The 15,766-nt window shown below is 45.1% G+C and overlaps 1 protein-coding gene across 6 annotated transcripts in view; it reads left to right on the top strand.

The window, feature by feature from the left end:
- Positions 1-15,766, top strand: part of Esrp1 (epithelial splicing regulatory protein 1) — a 51,501-nt gene that overhangs the window by 566 nt on the left and 35,169 nt on the right. For all 6 annotated transcript variants that reach the window (XM_021657621.2, XM_021657622.2, XM_021657624.2 and 3 more), the window contains exons 2-4: positions 379-507; positions 1,732-1,845; positions 5,294-5,408. In XM_021657621.2, the coding sequence (XP_021513296.1) occupies positions 379-507; positions 1,732-1,845; positions 5,294-5,408 (358 nt within the window). The remainder of the gene's footprint in view (positions 1-378; positions 508-1,731; positions 1,846-5,293; positions 5,409-15,766) is intronic.

Raw genomic sequence — 15,766 nt, 5'->3', positions numbered from 1 at the left:
GAAGCGCGGCCCCGAGGCCTAGGGAACCCGTGGTAGAGCCAACCTGTTGGCCATCCCACCTTGGAGCCCTTTAAGCCTCCCGAACCCCGGCCGGGTGGAGAGGCCCCGCGCTGCGCGGCCGCGCTCTCTGCGCGTCGCGGGCCGCCTGCGCCAGGGCCGGTGGTTCCTGGGGCGCGAGGGTCCCCCCCGGGGCCTAGGCGGCTTGATCCGGGGAGGGTGGGGGTGGGGCGGAAGACCGCGACCAGATCTCCGGGCGTCTGGGGAGCTTTGATTCTGCTCCCGGGTGCCCGTAGACCCGGGGAAGCCGGGGAGGAGGAAGACCTTCCAGATTGCAGAAGGGGGGAACTGACCCCTAACTCTGCACCCCTCACTCCCGAGGTGGGACAGTTGCACGAAGTACTAGTTAGACCGGATCAGTTGGAACTGACGGAGGACTGCAAAGAAGAAACGAAAATAGACGCCGAAAGCCTGTCTTCCGCGCCGCAGCTGGACCAAGCCCTCCGACAGGTGACAGTTTTTGGCCGGGCCACGCCGCCCACCCCCACCCCCACCCCCACCCTGAGGTCCCCCCCAGATCCGACCCAACCCTGCGGCTCCACGCCCTCGCGGGGGCGGTCTCCGCTCACTTCTGGGGCGGGGTGGCGAGATTCCCAGCCTTGTGTGTGCGAGGCCGGCTGGGGGCGGGGGAGGGCCGCTCTGGGGGGCTGCCGCGCTCGGCCCCCGGGGCCCCGAGGGCGAGATTCGCTCGCGTTCCAGCTGCCTCCTCACTAGTCCTTTGGGCGGGAGAATCAGTCGCGTTTTCCCCTTCCGATCGCCCAGCCAAGTTTCAGCGCCAGATCCAGCGCCTAAGCGCAGTTCCTGGCGGGTCTGGGGCGGTAGCCCGGCCCCTGGGCTGGAGGCGCTTCGGTGTGGGGCACCGAATGTCAGTCATCCGCGCTGGTGGTAGCCCTGGCCCTGGTTTGATTTGCACCTGAATGCCCGCCTGATTTCAGCCGGGAGTCTGGGTTTCCAAAGGCTTCCTCGTTACTTCTTTAGTGCCTTGATCGGGATCCCAGGGAAGGATTGCAAGTACAGACCTGTGCGGCTGTTTGTTGGGTCACCGCGGAGCTGGCGGGCTCCCCTGTTGGAATGGAGGTGACCTAAAAAACTGGCTGATCTTGGTGCTGACGGCTGCTAGAATCCGGGGTAGGGTGGGTCTCAGACACCTGTGCAGCCGTGCGCGCCTTCCCAGCCTCCGCCTTACCACACGAGCTTTCAATCAAAGGAATAAGTTATTTCTGGAGTTATTTTTTTAAAAGAGAAGTGATATCCACCTTACATGGTTCCGCTTATTTATTACTCTGTTTGTTTATCGGAAATGGCTGTCTTAAACCTAAAACATCCAAACCTTGGAAAAGCAGCATAAAATGATGTAATCTGAAGGCAACCTGCTAAAAGATACCTGATTAGTCTCGTCCTGGGTATAAATGAGGGCTGCTGGGAAGTGACATCCACTTCTCCGGAACAAAAACCGAAGGCTGATTGGAAAGCTCCCTTGCTTAGGGGAAAGGGACAGGCTCGTGGGAAAAGGGATCGTTGTCGTATTGCCTGGGTACCCGTGTCCTGCTTCAGAGTCATCGGGACAGTTTTGTTTTGTTTTGTTTTTTCCTGGTTATCTTCAAGGTGGGTCACTTTGGCATGCTTGCCAGTTCTGCTTTTGTTGCATCCCTCGTGTGTCTCTTGTTCTTGCAGTTTAACCAGTCAGTGAGCAACGAGCTGAACATTGGGGTGGGGACCTCCTTCTGTCTGTGTACTGACGGGCAGCTCCACGTCCGGCAGATCCTGCATCCCGAGGCTTCCAAGAAGGTAAGGCCGCTGGCTTCTGGAAAGGCGGTGTTCCCCGAGAAACACAAAAACAAGCGGTTTATCCAAGGACAGCTGTACGGTTCATCGAATTATCCTACTTTTAGAGAGGTGCACGGCGGTGAGTTTTCGTTTTGGAAAGGTAGGAATGTTCTGAGTCAGAAGGAGGGTTGGTGACTGCTGCAGATCCTTAGTGACTTTGATGTTTCAAGAGAAGAGAAGAAGCCGGAGGCTGAGTATGTAGCTTAGTGTTAGAGCTTAAAAAGGGCAGTTAACATGGTAGCTTTAACATTATGTGTATTTTACTACAATTTTAAAAAATGTAATTTTCATGGAGATGTCTTGGATGGCAGTGATTTATAGGTGTCCTCTGGTGATTTAAAACATTTTTTTCGTTATGTTTTCAGCTTCACACGTGTCCATTTTCCAAAGCTAATACAAGGTTTGGATTTTTGTCACTTAAAGTAGAAAAGCCCGATAATTTACAGCATTGTGACAATTTTCTTATGTGAAATGCTTTGTCTTTCAAAGAGACTCAAAAACCTTCTAAACTTCTAAACCTTTATTGCAGACTGCTTAGTAGCAATTACCAGCATAAGCAGTGAAATGACATTTAGAACACTTCCCTTGAATTTGAAGTAAATGTTTGAAACCGAATTTTAAAATTCTGCTGTATTTACACTTGTATATGTGTGAATTCTTTGAGACAGGGTCTTATTCTGGAGCGCAGGCTGGCCTCAAATCCATGGCATTCCGCTGATATCTGTGCTGGGATTACAGGGGTGCACTAAAACCTTGGATCACTAGGGTTTCCTTTACTAACTTTTCTCATGTGCAAGAAGAACAGCCCTACCCCGTCCACCGTTTCTCTCCCTGGGAAGAATATTTTGCAGGGCAGTGAGGAACATAGACAGCCCACCCGGTATAGCCAATTTGTGCTGATGTCGTTCCTCCTAACGATTCCGATTAGCTGTGCTGTGTGCTGCAGGAGGTGGCACGGAGGTTGGAGACACAGACTGTTGAGGGCGCTGTGCGAGGCTCAGAAAGTTGGCAGGTTGAACTAGACCGGCGCGGGCAGGCACAGTTAATGCCCGCTTACTGCCTTCATTCTCTAAAGTGGGGAAGGCTGGTAAGTTAGCTCAGCTATCATCATTTGAAAAGTCTGTTTGCGGGGGACTCCCCAGGTCCTTCACCTTGAAGGTTGATTACTCTGTAGGACTCTTAGTAACCAGTCGATGTCACAGAATGGAGTACTGCTGACCATGCCGTTGCCTAAAGAGTGCAGAGTGTGGGGGGGCCCTTCTGACTCCCAGCTCATATAGGAGGGGTCAGGAGTTCATTTCTTTGTTCAGTATTGGCAAGAGAGAAATGGCTTTTTACAGTTGTTCACCCCCTCCCAATTTGTTTTGAGACAGTCTTACAGCCCAGGCTAGCCTTTCCCTCCTCTGCCTCATTTTCTCAAGTGGCAGTCAGCGCCACTGTTCCCAGCACAGTTTTTTCTATTGTTTTTTAAATGGATTGCTTTGTAGGGGGGAAAAGCTTCTTGCTATATTTTTTCTTTATATGCATTGGTGTTTTGCTTGCATGTTTATGTGTGTGAGAGTGTTAGATCCTCCAGAACTGGAGCTCCAGACAGCTGTGAGCAGCCCTGTAGGTGCTGGGAATTGAACTCCAGAAGATCCTCTAGAAAAGCAGCCAGTGAGTGCTCTTAACCTCTGAGCCATCATCTCTCCAGTCCCCTCCTTTTTTTTTTTTTAAGATTTATTTTTATTTATTATTTATACAGTATTCTGTCTGCATGTGTGCCTGCATGCCAGAAGAAGGCACCAGATCTCATTATAATGGTTGTGAGCCACCATGTGGTTGCTGGGAATTGAACTCAGGACCACTGGAAGAACAGCCAGTGCTCTTAACCTCTGAGCCATTCCTCCAGCTCCTCCAAGCCCCCTTCTAATGGGAATTTTTTTTGACAACATTATTTCTTTTTGAGGCCAGCCTGGTCGTAGGGCTACGGAGAGAGACTGTCTCAAAAAGGAAAGGTCAAAGCTTGCCCAGCTTTGTCAGTCTGGGATATAAGGAGACTGTTCCCAAACCAATGCTGTGCTGTTTATTTGCACAAGGATCTTTACTAGCTGTAAGAGGTGCGCAGAGCTAAGAATGGTAAGTAACTACTCCTTTGCTTGACTTCAGTTACCTTTTCTTTTTGGTCTGTTGGTAGGATTGAATGAGCCTTGCAAATGCCAGCAGTCATTCTACCGTTGAGCTACGTTTTTAGCTCAGGTGTTTTTTGAGGCAGTCTTAGAGTCGCACTGTCACTCAGCCTGGGCGTGGCCACTCAGGCTCACAGGTCCTCTACCTCCACCTCCAGAATTATGAGCACTCCCTGCCTTGTCTAGTTGGGATGCCTCTTTGTTTTAAGTCCTTTGTTACCATGTGTGTACAGTGCTAGCTTGCCACATTGTGCAGGTTGGGGTCAGAGGATGGTCTAGGGGAGTCTGTTCTCTTCCTCCTGTTCTGTGGGTTCCAGGGATATCTGTTCTGTTTGTTTTTTTTTTTAATGTGTGTTGGTGTTTTGCCTGTATGAATTGTGTGTGCCATGTGTATGCATGCCTGTGGAGGTCGGAGGTAGGTTTCAAATCCCCTGGGCCTGCAGGTGATCTGAACTATCATGTAGGTTCTTGGAACTGAACAAGTGCTTTTAACCACTGAGTCCTCTCTCCATCCCCTGTGATGTGTATTTTTAAAGTATAATTTGAATTATCAGGTAGCAAAAAACTAATATGGAACTGTAATTTGCCACAAAAGTAATCTTTTCTAGAGAAGACTTAACTTCTTGTTAAGTACCAAATATACATATCACTGTGACTCAACAGTCGTTAGAGCTACAAAATCTTATCATTTAATATTACTCTAAAGTTTATCAGTGAAAAACTGATACCTGAAAACACAGATGGCCTAAAATGATTATGGCTGGAAAAAGATCTGTTATGACCTGAAAAATAAAGAACACAATGGTTTAAATTTTCACAACTTCAGAAAGGGTTTGAGTAGGGGTTAGGGAATGGCTCAGCAGTTAGCAGAGGACCCAGATCCCACCTCCCTACCCTGTAATCTGGCAATCCAGTTCCTGCAGCCTCTGTTCAGAGGCTCTGACAACCTCTTCTGGTCTTTGTGAGAACTTCAATAGAAACGTACACACGAACAGACGGTGCTTTGGTTGGAAGGCACAGTGGCTCATAAGCATTGCTATCCATTTCATGAAAATGAGGTGACTTCTGTGAAATTGCGACAGGATCTACCAAGAATTAAAAGTAAAGCCATTCTGCACTGAATTTTATACCTCTAGATGTTGTGGTAAAATGTTACCTATGTTCCATTCTTAAGTTCTAGGTAGTAGAGAAATCTGGGCCAGATTCACCTGGTTAACAACCTCTGCTGTTTCCTCCCTCAGAATGTATTACTACCTGAATGCTTCTATTCCTTTTTTGATCTTCGAAAAGAATTCAAGAAATGCTGTCCTGGCTCTCCTGATCTCGACAAGCTGGACGTCGCCGCAATGGCAGAGAGTATCCTTTAAAGTCATTTAAGAATGTTTACACCCCAACCCCACTCTTTTTTGTTGTTATTTTTGTTTAAGTTTAAGTTTTGGAGATGGATCTTGTTACTGCGTGGAACTCATAATGAGTGGATGGAGGCTGCCTTCAAACTTGCAAGGGTCCTCCTGCCTCAGACCTCCTCAGTGCTGGAACTAAAGGTGTTGGCCTTGTACCCGGCTCAAGAAAAATGCTTTAAACTTTGTCAGTGTGTGGATGAAGTTGTTTCTGCCCAAAATGTGTCACTATACCCGAAAGAAGTAATGGTATAAACTATAGACATCTTTCAGATCGACTGAACTTGGGCAGTCACATGATCTTATAAGTTTATGTATGGTTGCATTTCTGATAATATGTGAATGTACTGTTTGTACATTCTGATAATATGTGAATGTGTACTCGTGTGTGTGTGTGTGTGTGTGTGTATAGAAGATGCACACATATGTTTGATACATTAGACCTACAAATCCTAAAGTTGGTTGTGCTTGATTACTTTGGTCTTTAGGTTCTTTACAGTAGATATGATTTCTTTGTGAAGTACCAGGTGCTCTTTAAACTTCACCTATTTCAAATACGTACCAGTCATACTTATGACTGTGATAAGATACTGGGGGCATGATAAAACACAGGGCAGATGTAGTGGTACATACCTTTATTCAGCACTCAGGAGGCAGAGGTAGGTGAGTTTAAAGCTAGCTACTGATACATAGTGAGACTGTCTCAGAAAATTGGAGGAGAGCAGGTTGTTTTGAAAGTACTTACAAAGATAATATTTTTATTATTTCATTATTAATTTTCAAGACAGGGTCTCAACTGTGTAGTTGTGGCTGTCCTGAAGCTCACTCTGAGACTTGGCTGGCCTCAATCTCAGAGATTCGATTGTCTCTGCCTCCCAAGTGCTGAGATTTAAAGTGTATGCCACCTGGCTATGAAGATAGTCTATTGAATGCTTCATAATATTATTAAATTGTTTTAATGCTTAGACATCTTACGTCATGACCAACCCGTCCTCTTGCATCTCTGGAATCACTTTAACATGCTAGTAAGTTGTCACGTGTTATTGTATCAGAAGGGAAGCTGAGAACAGGGTTAGGTTGCTCCTTGAAAGCCATTTTAGGGGTGTCTTGGGGTGCTGGAGAGATGGCTCAGCAGTTAAGAGCTCCTGCTTCAGCTCTCAGTACCCAGCACGTGCGTGGGTGACGCACAACCGTTGGCGCCACTCTAGGTTCAGGAGGTATCCATCATATTGGTAAAATCTCTTGCTATATGCGTGGGTCCTCTGTGTAGGCATTATTTTTCTCAAGTACTTGATGATTCAGAGACATCTATATAAAACATAGCCCACCCCTCTGTTCTGGCAGTCTTGTAGGCGTTGTAAAGGTTGTGCTTTGGTGATGGTTTTTACTGGGGCTGCATCTTTGCCACTGTGGTTGCTTCTTTGCCACTGTGGTTTAGTAGCTGACCTTCAGGGAGGGCAGTGTGAGGTGCCAGCAGTTTCATCTGCTCTTCCCACGTGGCTCTACTTCTGTAATTGTACGCTGGCAGCTCTTTTTCAGGTGCATGATGGTAAAAATTAAATTTTTTTGTCTCTCATAAACGGATAAATTGTGACTAACTCAAGCTGAACTTCCTGCTACATTCGTTATTCTTAGCTCATGGCCAGTTAGCAGTGCATCCTATTAAAAACAAAGACGGGATTTTCTGTTCCTTAAAATGTCACTTGTCTAGAGGCTGGAGGTGCAGCTCACTTGGTAGAATGTAGAATGCTCTGGGTTGGACCACACCTGTAATCCAGGGCTTGGCAAGCAGAGGCAGAGGGATCCAAGGTTGACGTTTATCCTGAGTGAGGTAGAAAATTCAGGCCAGTGTGGGCTATTTGAGACTCTGCTATTACACAAAAACAAACTCACTTTAAATGTTTTGATTAATGTTTTTTTTTTCATCTTTAACATTTTAGAAATGCTATTAATTTAGAAATGCTTTCTTAGCAGTGGTTTTTTGTTTCCATTTCTGCTGTAATCAATTAATTTTTCTATTCGAAGAAGCAATTTTCCTGAGTAGGCTGCCAAACCAATTTCAGGGGTAGAGAACACTGACTCTGGGTATGGGCTGTGTTCATCTGAGCATGCCTGACCTAAAGAGCTGTGTCCTTTTAAACCACTCAATACTTTCCTTGTTAATATGGAAATGGTCCTGAATTTGGGAACAGGGAGATAGTCATTAAATGTATTCGATGGTTTTGTCAAATGGAGAGTGTTAGCCTGTCTGTCCCGCTAGTTGTGTGCTGTTGACACACTTTAAAATGTGTGCTGTTGACACACTTTAAAATTTTTCTTATTCTACAAATAGTTGTATTCTTGTCTTTAACTCTTACTGGTTTTTTGAGTCAGGCTCGTGCAGCCCAAGCTGACCTAGAACTTGCTGTGTCATCAAGGATAATGGAAAACTGCTCCTCCTGCCCCTACCTCTTTAAGGCCTGTGTTAGAGGTATGCACCAGCCTGCCCAGCTGGTTTTTTCTTTTTTTTTAAACGCAAGGATAGGTTTGTGGATTTGTTTGGACCATCAGTGGCTGTGATGCTGTGATAGGAATATTTCTTTACTTTACATCCAGTGGGAATGCAAGTCTGGCTACTGTGTTGTTCTGTTTCATTTTGAAGTGGGGACTTGCTATGTGGTTTATGGGCTTGCTCAGAACCTAGGCAGTGCTTCCAGTCCACCTCTTCCTATTGGGTTCTCAGGTTACATGCAGGAACCATCACACCCAGCCAAAATCTGTTTGTTTTTTTTTTTTTAAGAATAATTTTTGATCAGAGCAAATTGAGTAGAAAGTACAGATTTTCCATCAGCTCCCCACCCCTCCCTCACCGGACGAGTGCCACATGCGCACAGTTGTTAAAACTGAACCTCCTTTGGCGCATTACCCTCAGGTTAGAGTTGGGCATCCGTGCACTCTTGCACATACAGGATGACCCACCATTGTCACATTGGAGCACTGTAGAACAGTTGCATGTTCTTTAGAACTGACTTTCATGTGTTCTTGCCTCTCCGTGACCACTTTACTGTGCTTTTGACTTTTCCTGAACATCTTGTAGTCAAAATGAAATACCAGTAGTCTCTTCTTTGGCTTTTTAAGCCCAATGATACAGGTCTAAGGTACTTGTATATATTTCCATGGCTTGATAATTTACCTCCTGTTTTTGTTTGGTTTTGTTTTTCAAGACAGGCTTCCTCTGCAGCTCTGGCTGTCCTGGAACTGGCTCTGTAGACCAGACTGTCCTCAAACTCACAAAGATCCACCTGCATCTGCCTCCCAAGTGCTGGGACTGAAGCCACGCACCGCCACTGCCCGGCTAGTTACTCTCCTTTTAGTGAGGCGTAATTGTCTGCAGACACCACAGTTCATGCGCTCTCCTACTGAAAACATTGTTGAATCCCAGTTGTGACAATAGAGTTGCTTTAAACATCTTTATACGTAATTATGGATAGGCATAAATTTTAAATTCATTTGAACTAAGTACCGAGAATTGTGATTACTGGATTGTATAGTGCAATAATTACTTTGTGTCTTCATGCAATTTTGTGTTTAGCATAGTTTTCTGTTTTGTTTTTGGTAGAGAAATCAGGGACCTTGAGTTTAACAAACCAAAACAAAACTGTTGAACTTCATTGTGTGGTTTTTCAGGGTACTTATAGACGATGAAAAAGATGAGAATACTGTTATTTTCTATGCAAGTGTTTTTCCTCTGGCCCCAGTGTTGGTCTTTTATGGTGGAAAAGGAAGCTGAAGGTATTGGTGAAGTTTTGTAGCTGGGTCTTGAGACAGATTTGCCTCTGTGGGAGCTGAGCTTGCCTGGGTCTATGTCCCCAGATGACAGCTCTGTGGACTGTATCATGTTGTGTAAATGAAGGATGGCTTCTGTGAGGAAAGGGAGGTTTAGGAGTTTGGTGACTGTAGCTCTGGTTCCTTCAGCACTTCTCCCATCGTGTTTTTGTGTTTGCTCTGAAGCTGTTTCTAGTCTTGGTTTAGGCTTCCAGAGTAATTCCCACTGCAGGTGTGCTAGCAATTTTTGAGTTACACAATGCCACCTGGAAAGGCCTTATCTGTCAGGTGAGCTGTGCATTGCAATGCATTCAGTCAGGTGAGATGGGGAGAGGATGGTCATAGAGGTGGCGTTTGTGTCTTTTGTTTAAGAAATTAAACTAGCTTCCTCGGAGAAATTAATACTAGCTGTTTTATATTGACATATTGATCACAGAACCAGTTCTGTAAATGATTTTTATTCATTTGCTAACATAGCTTTTTTGATCCCTGAAATTGAATTGTTTCCTTCTGATTTCTAAACCTTGGTTTTTTGTTGTTTTGTTTTCAAGATAAATGTATGCATGTAGCCCTGGCTGTCCTGGAACTCGATAAGCATACCAGGCTGGCCTCAAACTCACAGGGATCCACCTGCCTCAGCCTCCATGGTGTAGGGAATTAAAGCTGTGCTCCATAATATCTACTTCTGAACCTGTTTTTGTTTCGTTTTGTTGATCATGAACTGGTTTATTTCGTCAGTGAAGGCATGTAACTATGTATTTACTTTTATTACCAAGCCTTTGTTAAGGACTTACTTGTGATAGTCTAATGCAATGAGCTTGTGAAAGAAAGGACATGCAGGCTAAGGCTTGGTGGTAGAGTGTGTACTTCGGTTTTGTGAGATATCAAAAGTCTTTCTTGGTGCTTTAGTAGCCCCCCGAAAGGGTGATACCCCACTCTGTAGCCAGAAAAAACTGACAAATAGGCTTTTTGTGGGTTTGGTTTTTGTTCCAAGACCGTGTTTCTCTGTATAGTCCTGGCTGTCCTAGAACTTATTTTGTAGACCAGGATGTCCTCAAACTTATGGACAGATCCGCTTGCCTCTGCCTCCAGAGTGCTGGGATTAAAGGCATGCACCACCATGCCCAGCCTGAGAGAGGTTTTTATAATTGAGAGGCTCTACTACCTATCAGATACAAATATCTTAATTCTGAGAAAGAATTCTCTTTTTTTTTTTGAGAGAGAATTATTGTATAGTTGATTAGCTTAGAACCCACTCTATAGAGCAGGCTGGCCTAGAACTCACAGAGATCTGCCTCCCCAGTGCTGGGTTTGTGTCATGCCCCACCACTTCTGGCATGTTACATAATTAAGACCACTTGTCTGCTGACGTAGGTCGTGCTTCTGAAGATCCTTTTCTGTTCTGTGAATCTATGTTCTGTGCTAGGCTATAGTCTGGAGGCTCACACTCGCAGACCGTGTTCTGTGCTGCCTCTGATGGCTGTGGGTGATTTGGATATGTGTGCGTGTTACTACTGCATTAGCTTGTTTTTCTCTAAAAACAAAACTGCCGTAGCATAGTGCTTAAAAAACACGACTCCAGCCTGCGAGGAAAAGGCAGGTGGTCAAGACCAGCCTGTCAGAGTGAGTTCCAGGACAACACAGAGACATTGTCTCAGAAAACAAAACTAAACTAAAAAACATGAGCTCTGGAGTTTCCTGTATTAAAGTTGTCGGCCGTCAGCCTCAGTTTCCCTGTATTAAAATAGGAAAGATTTGAAAAGAATCAGGCCATGGTGCCTATAGCCATGTTATCGAGTGCCTAGTGACTGCTTTCCTCCTGGGTCACTGGGAATATCAAGGGAGAGAACACAGCTGCCCGCAGCTTTGAAATGGACTTCCTTATTGATAGAAAATCTTGTTTGAACTACTTCACACTTAAAAGTTTTGAACCTTGTGTGACACTGGCTGGAGAACTTTGAAAGCTTCGGGTTTATGTTAGTTCAGGTAAATGGTTCTGCTAACTTGTCTTTTCCTTTAGTAAAATACTATGATTTTGGCTCGCTTTTGCATGAGGCTTCTATGATTAATTGAGCAGGACAGTTGTAGTTAGACATACCAGTACCCGATTTAAAAGATGGTTCATGAGAGGGCACTGGTTGTCCCTACTAGGTGGCTCCAGTTCACAGATGCCGATGGCATCTCATCGGCACAGGTCAGCACATACTTTGGCTTGTGGTCTATAGTAACTCAGGCAGCAAGAAATCCCTGCTTGTTCTAGTTAGCATGCAGGTTAGTTTACTTTAATTCTAGAAGTAGATTCTGTTTTGATGTAGCGCAGTTGGCAGAGTGCCTGTCTAGCACCCAGGAGGCCCTGGGTTTGATACCTAATGTTCATCGCTGATACTGCACAAACCAGATGTTTATGTGGTGATGCGCGTAGTAACCCCAGCCCAAGAGAGGCAGAGGCAGGAAAATCAGGAGTTCGAGGCCATCCCCAGCTAGTCACATGGGAATGAGACTGTGTGTCCATCCATTCTTCTTCCCTCCCTCCCTTCCTCCCTTCTTCCCTTTCTCCCTCCCTCCCTTCCTTCCTTCTGTTTTACTCTGAGGCTGGTGTGACCTCATGAGCCTGCACCCTCTGCCTTCCAAGTAGCTAAGGTTCAGCTGTGAGCCGCCACTCACTCTGTTGGCTGGTGCCTGCCTGCACGCTTCTAGGTGTGTCCGCTCGGAGCATCTGAAATGCCTTTACTTGGCCCTTCATTATGCTAACAGCACCAGGAAGTAGGATTTGTTAGGAAGGGATTTTTTTTTTTTTAAAGAGTAAATGGAATTAAGCTAAGAATTTAGATACTTTTCTCATCATATTTCTGGTATAAGGAGGTTTGCTGTGCCCTCAGTGTCCTAGAACTTCACCTGTAGACCAGGCTGGCTTTGAAATTAAGAGAGCCGCCTGCCTCTGCCTCATGAGTGCTGGGATTAAAGTTATCTGCCACCACTGCCTGGCATTGTATCTTTATAGTTGTGTGAATGAGAGAGACAGGGTCTCATGTAGTCCCAGGTAGCCTCAAACTTGACACGTAATGGAAGAAAACCTTATGAACCTCTTCCTCTGCCTCCCAAGTGCTCCAGCTTGTTACATAGAGTTTATGTGGTGCTGGGGTTTGAACCCATGACCTCATGCATGCTATGCAAATGGTCTACCTCTTCAGCCCGGATCTTTTTTTTTTTAAATGTGTGTGAGTTTTTGCCTCTGTGTGTGTATATACTACCTTTGTGTGGTTCTAAAGGAAGGTGTCTGATCCCTGGGACTGGGGTTACAGCCTGTTTGTAACCTTCCGTATGAGAGCCAGGAATCAAACCCTACTCCCTGCTGGAAGAGCAGCCAGTGCTCTTAATCTCTGAGCCATCTCTCTAGTCCTATATTATTGGTGTTGTTTGTTTTAATGAGTGCTGTTCTGCCTTCTTGTGTGTGTGTGTGAGGCTGTCAGATCTCCTGGAACTGGAGTTACAGACAGGTGTCAGCTGCTGTGTAGATGCTGAGAGTTGAACCTGGGTCCTTTGGAAGGGCTGCCAGTGCCCTTAACCTCTGAGCCATCTCTTTAGCCCTATGTTTAATTTTTGAAAAAGCCTATACAGCACCTGTTACTTCCTGCTTCACCCTTTCTCCTGTGCTTGTAGAAATGTTGGTTCTTGGTGCACTACTGTTGTGTGCTATTCCTTTTTCAGTCCTCCAGGTGTTTTAGTATGCCTGGCAACATAAAACACGAAATACAACAGGGAGGTAACGAAACTGTTTTTTGAAGAGTGTTGGGCAGGGCTTTGATAGAGAATTTCTGCTGGGGTTTAATTTTGAGACTCGAAACTTACTTTTTCCCTAATGTATTTGGTGTTTTATGTGTGATTGGCCTAGATATAAGCTAAAAACGTAGCTTGAGAGAGAGATCGTCTATGTGTGGGAAGTAAATGCATTGCAGGTGTGTCCGTTTTCTGGCAGTCAGGAAAGAGGTCAAGTGTAGTGAGTAAGTGAGGGTAGATGAGCTTTATGGGGCTAAGCCCGCAGCCAAAGGTGGGGATGAAGGAAAGGCCCCTGCTGCTGGAACAGCCTCATCCGCCTGCTCCAGCCTCTCTGTGGACAGATGCTTTGTTCAGTATAGCCTGAAATGTGGGTTTTTGTTCCCACCATGCTAGGCTGTATTCTTCTTTATTCCCTCCTGGCATTTCTGGCTTGTAAAACTGGCTAAGCCTGTCTGTACTGTTGTAGCTGCCGGAAGGCACTGTGAGTAAGCTGCATGGCTGGCCCTGCAGCCAGTCAGGAGGCACAGGCTTGTCTCTTCTTCTCTCAGGACCAGATGTGCAAGCAAGTAATTCAAAATGTGCTAGACCTTGGTATCAGGAAGAAAGTGCTAAAGCTTTAGAAAAAAACAAACAAACTTACCTAAGGATGCAACTCACCAGTAGTGCATTTCCTAGCGTGCACAAAAGACAAGAAAGAAAGCCTTCCCTTTTTTTTCTGTGCTCAATTTTGGTAAGGAAACAGATTGAGAAAATTGAAGAGGTGTGTGTGTGCACCACACACATATGTAATGATGAGTTTGGGGTATGCAGCAGGTCCAGTGACTTGTAAAAGTTGTTAACAGCTTTGAGCTGCAGGTCTCTGGTGGCACAAAAGGAAATATGTTGGTGTGTATTATATAGAACCACATTAGCCAAAGGCCAGTGACATATTCTTAATTAAAAATGAGAATTTAGTAAAATGATATAGCTGCAAATCTGTTTCAGCACAAGAAAAGGAGACTGTTTTTACTTTTATCTCTCTTCTTGACTTACAAATTTAACTTTTTTTAAGATTTACTTATTATCTATACAGCATTCTGCCTGCACACCAGATCTTACTATAGATGGTTATAAGACACCATGTGGGTGGCAGGGAATTGAACTCAGGACCTTTGGAAGAACAATGAGTTCTCTTAACCTCTGAGCCAATTTTTTTCTTCAAAGTATTGCTCGAAGTAAAGCAAATGGAGCAGAGCTTTTTAACCTGGAGCAGGAACTTCTGTATTCTGCACTCTGTCAAAGCCTGGCTACATAACAACTCCAGCTCCTTACCTACCATTGAGAAACTGAGATGGGAACATTTCTAAATCCTAATGTCTTCATTTTGTTGGTGTTGATGTCTGTTACCTGATGATGGAATAGATGAGAAGTGAAGGAAACAGGTGATGACATAAAATGGTGTTTGAAATGTCTTTGTTTATGCCCTTGTGTACACACACATGATCTGTCTAGAGTTGTTTTTTTTTTTGTTTGTTTGTTTGTTTGAGACAGGTTATCTGTGTAGTCATGGCTGTCCTGGAGCTTGCTATGTAAAGTAGGCTATCCTCAAACTCACACTGGCTTCTAGAGAATTGTTTTTATATATATGTATATTTACATATATATTTGATGTGCTTAATCATGATATAAAAAGGAAAACTAAATTCATTAGAAGTAGGATTAGAAAATATCAAACCGCTGGGCTCTAGTGGCACACAGCTTTAATCACAGCATTCAAGAGTCGAGCAGACAGATCTGAGTTCAAGGACAGCCAGGGCTAACCTGAGAAACCTTGTCTCAAAAAAAAGGTTGTCACCCGGTTAGATATGGTGATTCGTGTCTTTACTCTCAGCACTCAGGAGGCAGAGGCATTGAGATGTAGAATTGAAGGCTAGTGTGGTCTACAGGCAGATTCCAGACCAGCCAGCGCTACAGAGCCAGGCTTGTCTCAAACAACAACTGCCAAGAAATGTCAAACCTGTACATGAGACAAAACCTGTAGATTCATCTCTTGTCAGGGGGCTCTAAGGAGGGCCCCTTTGTACATGATGAAAGTGGGTTGGGTGGTGCTGGTTCTCACGGCCTCCCAGAGAGCAGAGCCCCTCCCCTTCCCCCACTGGTGACAGCCTGCAGCTCTGCACAGAGTGCCAGCATCTGTAGTTGTCCAGCAGACCTTGGGGAAGGAGCACAACATGCTTTGTCTTGAGCACCCTGGGTTTCCTGGCCACACTGCCTACGGGTGATTGTACTTGCTGCACAGGTGTTTCCCTGTAGGCTATGCGGACTGAGGACACAATCATTTTCATCTTCATTTCCCTGCTGCATCACTACAGTAACGTTCCGTAGAACTAGATGTGAGGATGAGTGAGCGAGATCAAAGGAGGGTGAGGCTCATGCTCATGAAGTGTGGAGTACAATTGAGGAGAGCAGTTTCCTAGAAGGACACAAGCTGACAGAATTGCCTGGATCAGCTAAGGGAAGGCTTTGGTGCTGGAGGTCAGTTACTCTGGGCTGCATTGTCAAAGGGATTAACATGAGTATTTTATGGAACTTGAGCATAGACAAGAAAGATGCGTGATGAATAATTTTATCAGCATATCCCTTTATACTCCCTTTTCTTCAAACCTCATCATCCCTTGGCAGTTTCTTTTGGGGTGGAAAGGATGTTAACATTGATTGCTGTGTCTGGTTTTTTTTTGGTCAGAAGTCCACAAA

The sequence above is a fragment of the Meriones unguiculatus genome, chromosome 6 (genome assembly GCF_030254825.1).
Source record: "Meriones unguiculatus strain TT.TT164.6M chromosome 6, Bangor_MerUng_6.1, whole genome shotgun sequence".
NCBI classification, from domain to species: Eukaryota; Metazoa; Chordata; class Mammalia; order Rodentia; family Muridae; genus Meriones; species Meriones unguiculatus.
The sequence above is the reverse complement of the archived record's forward strand: the minus strand, read 5'-3'. Positions and strand labels throughout refer to the sequence as shown.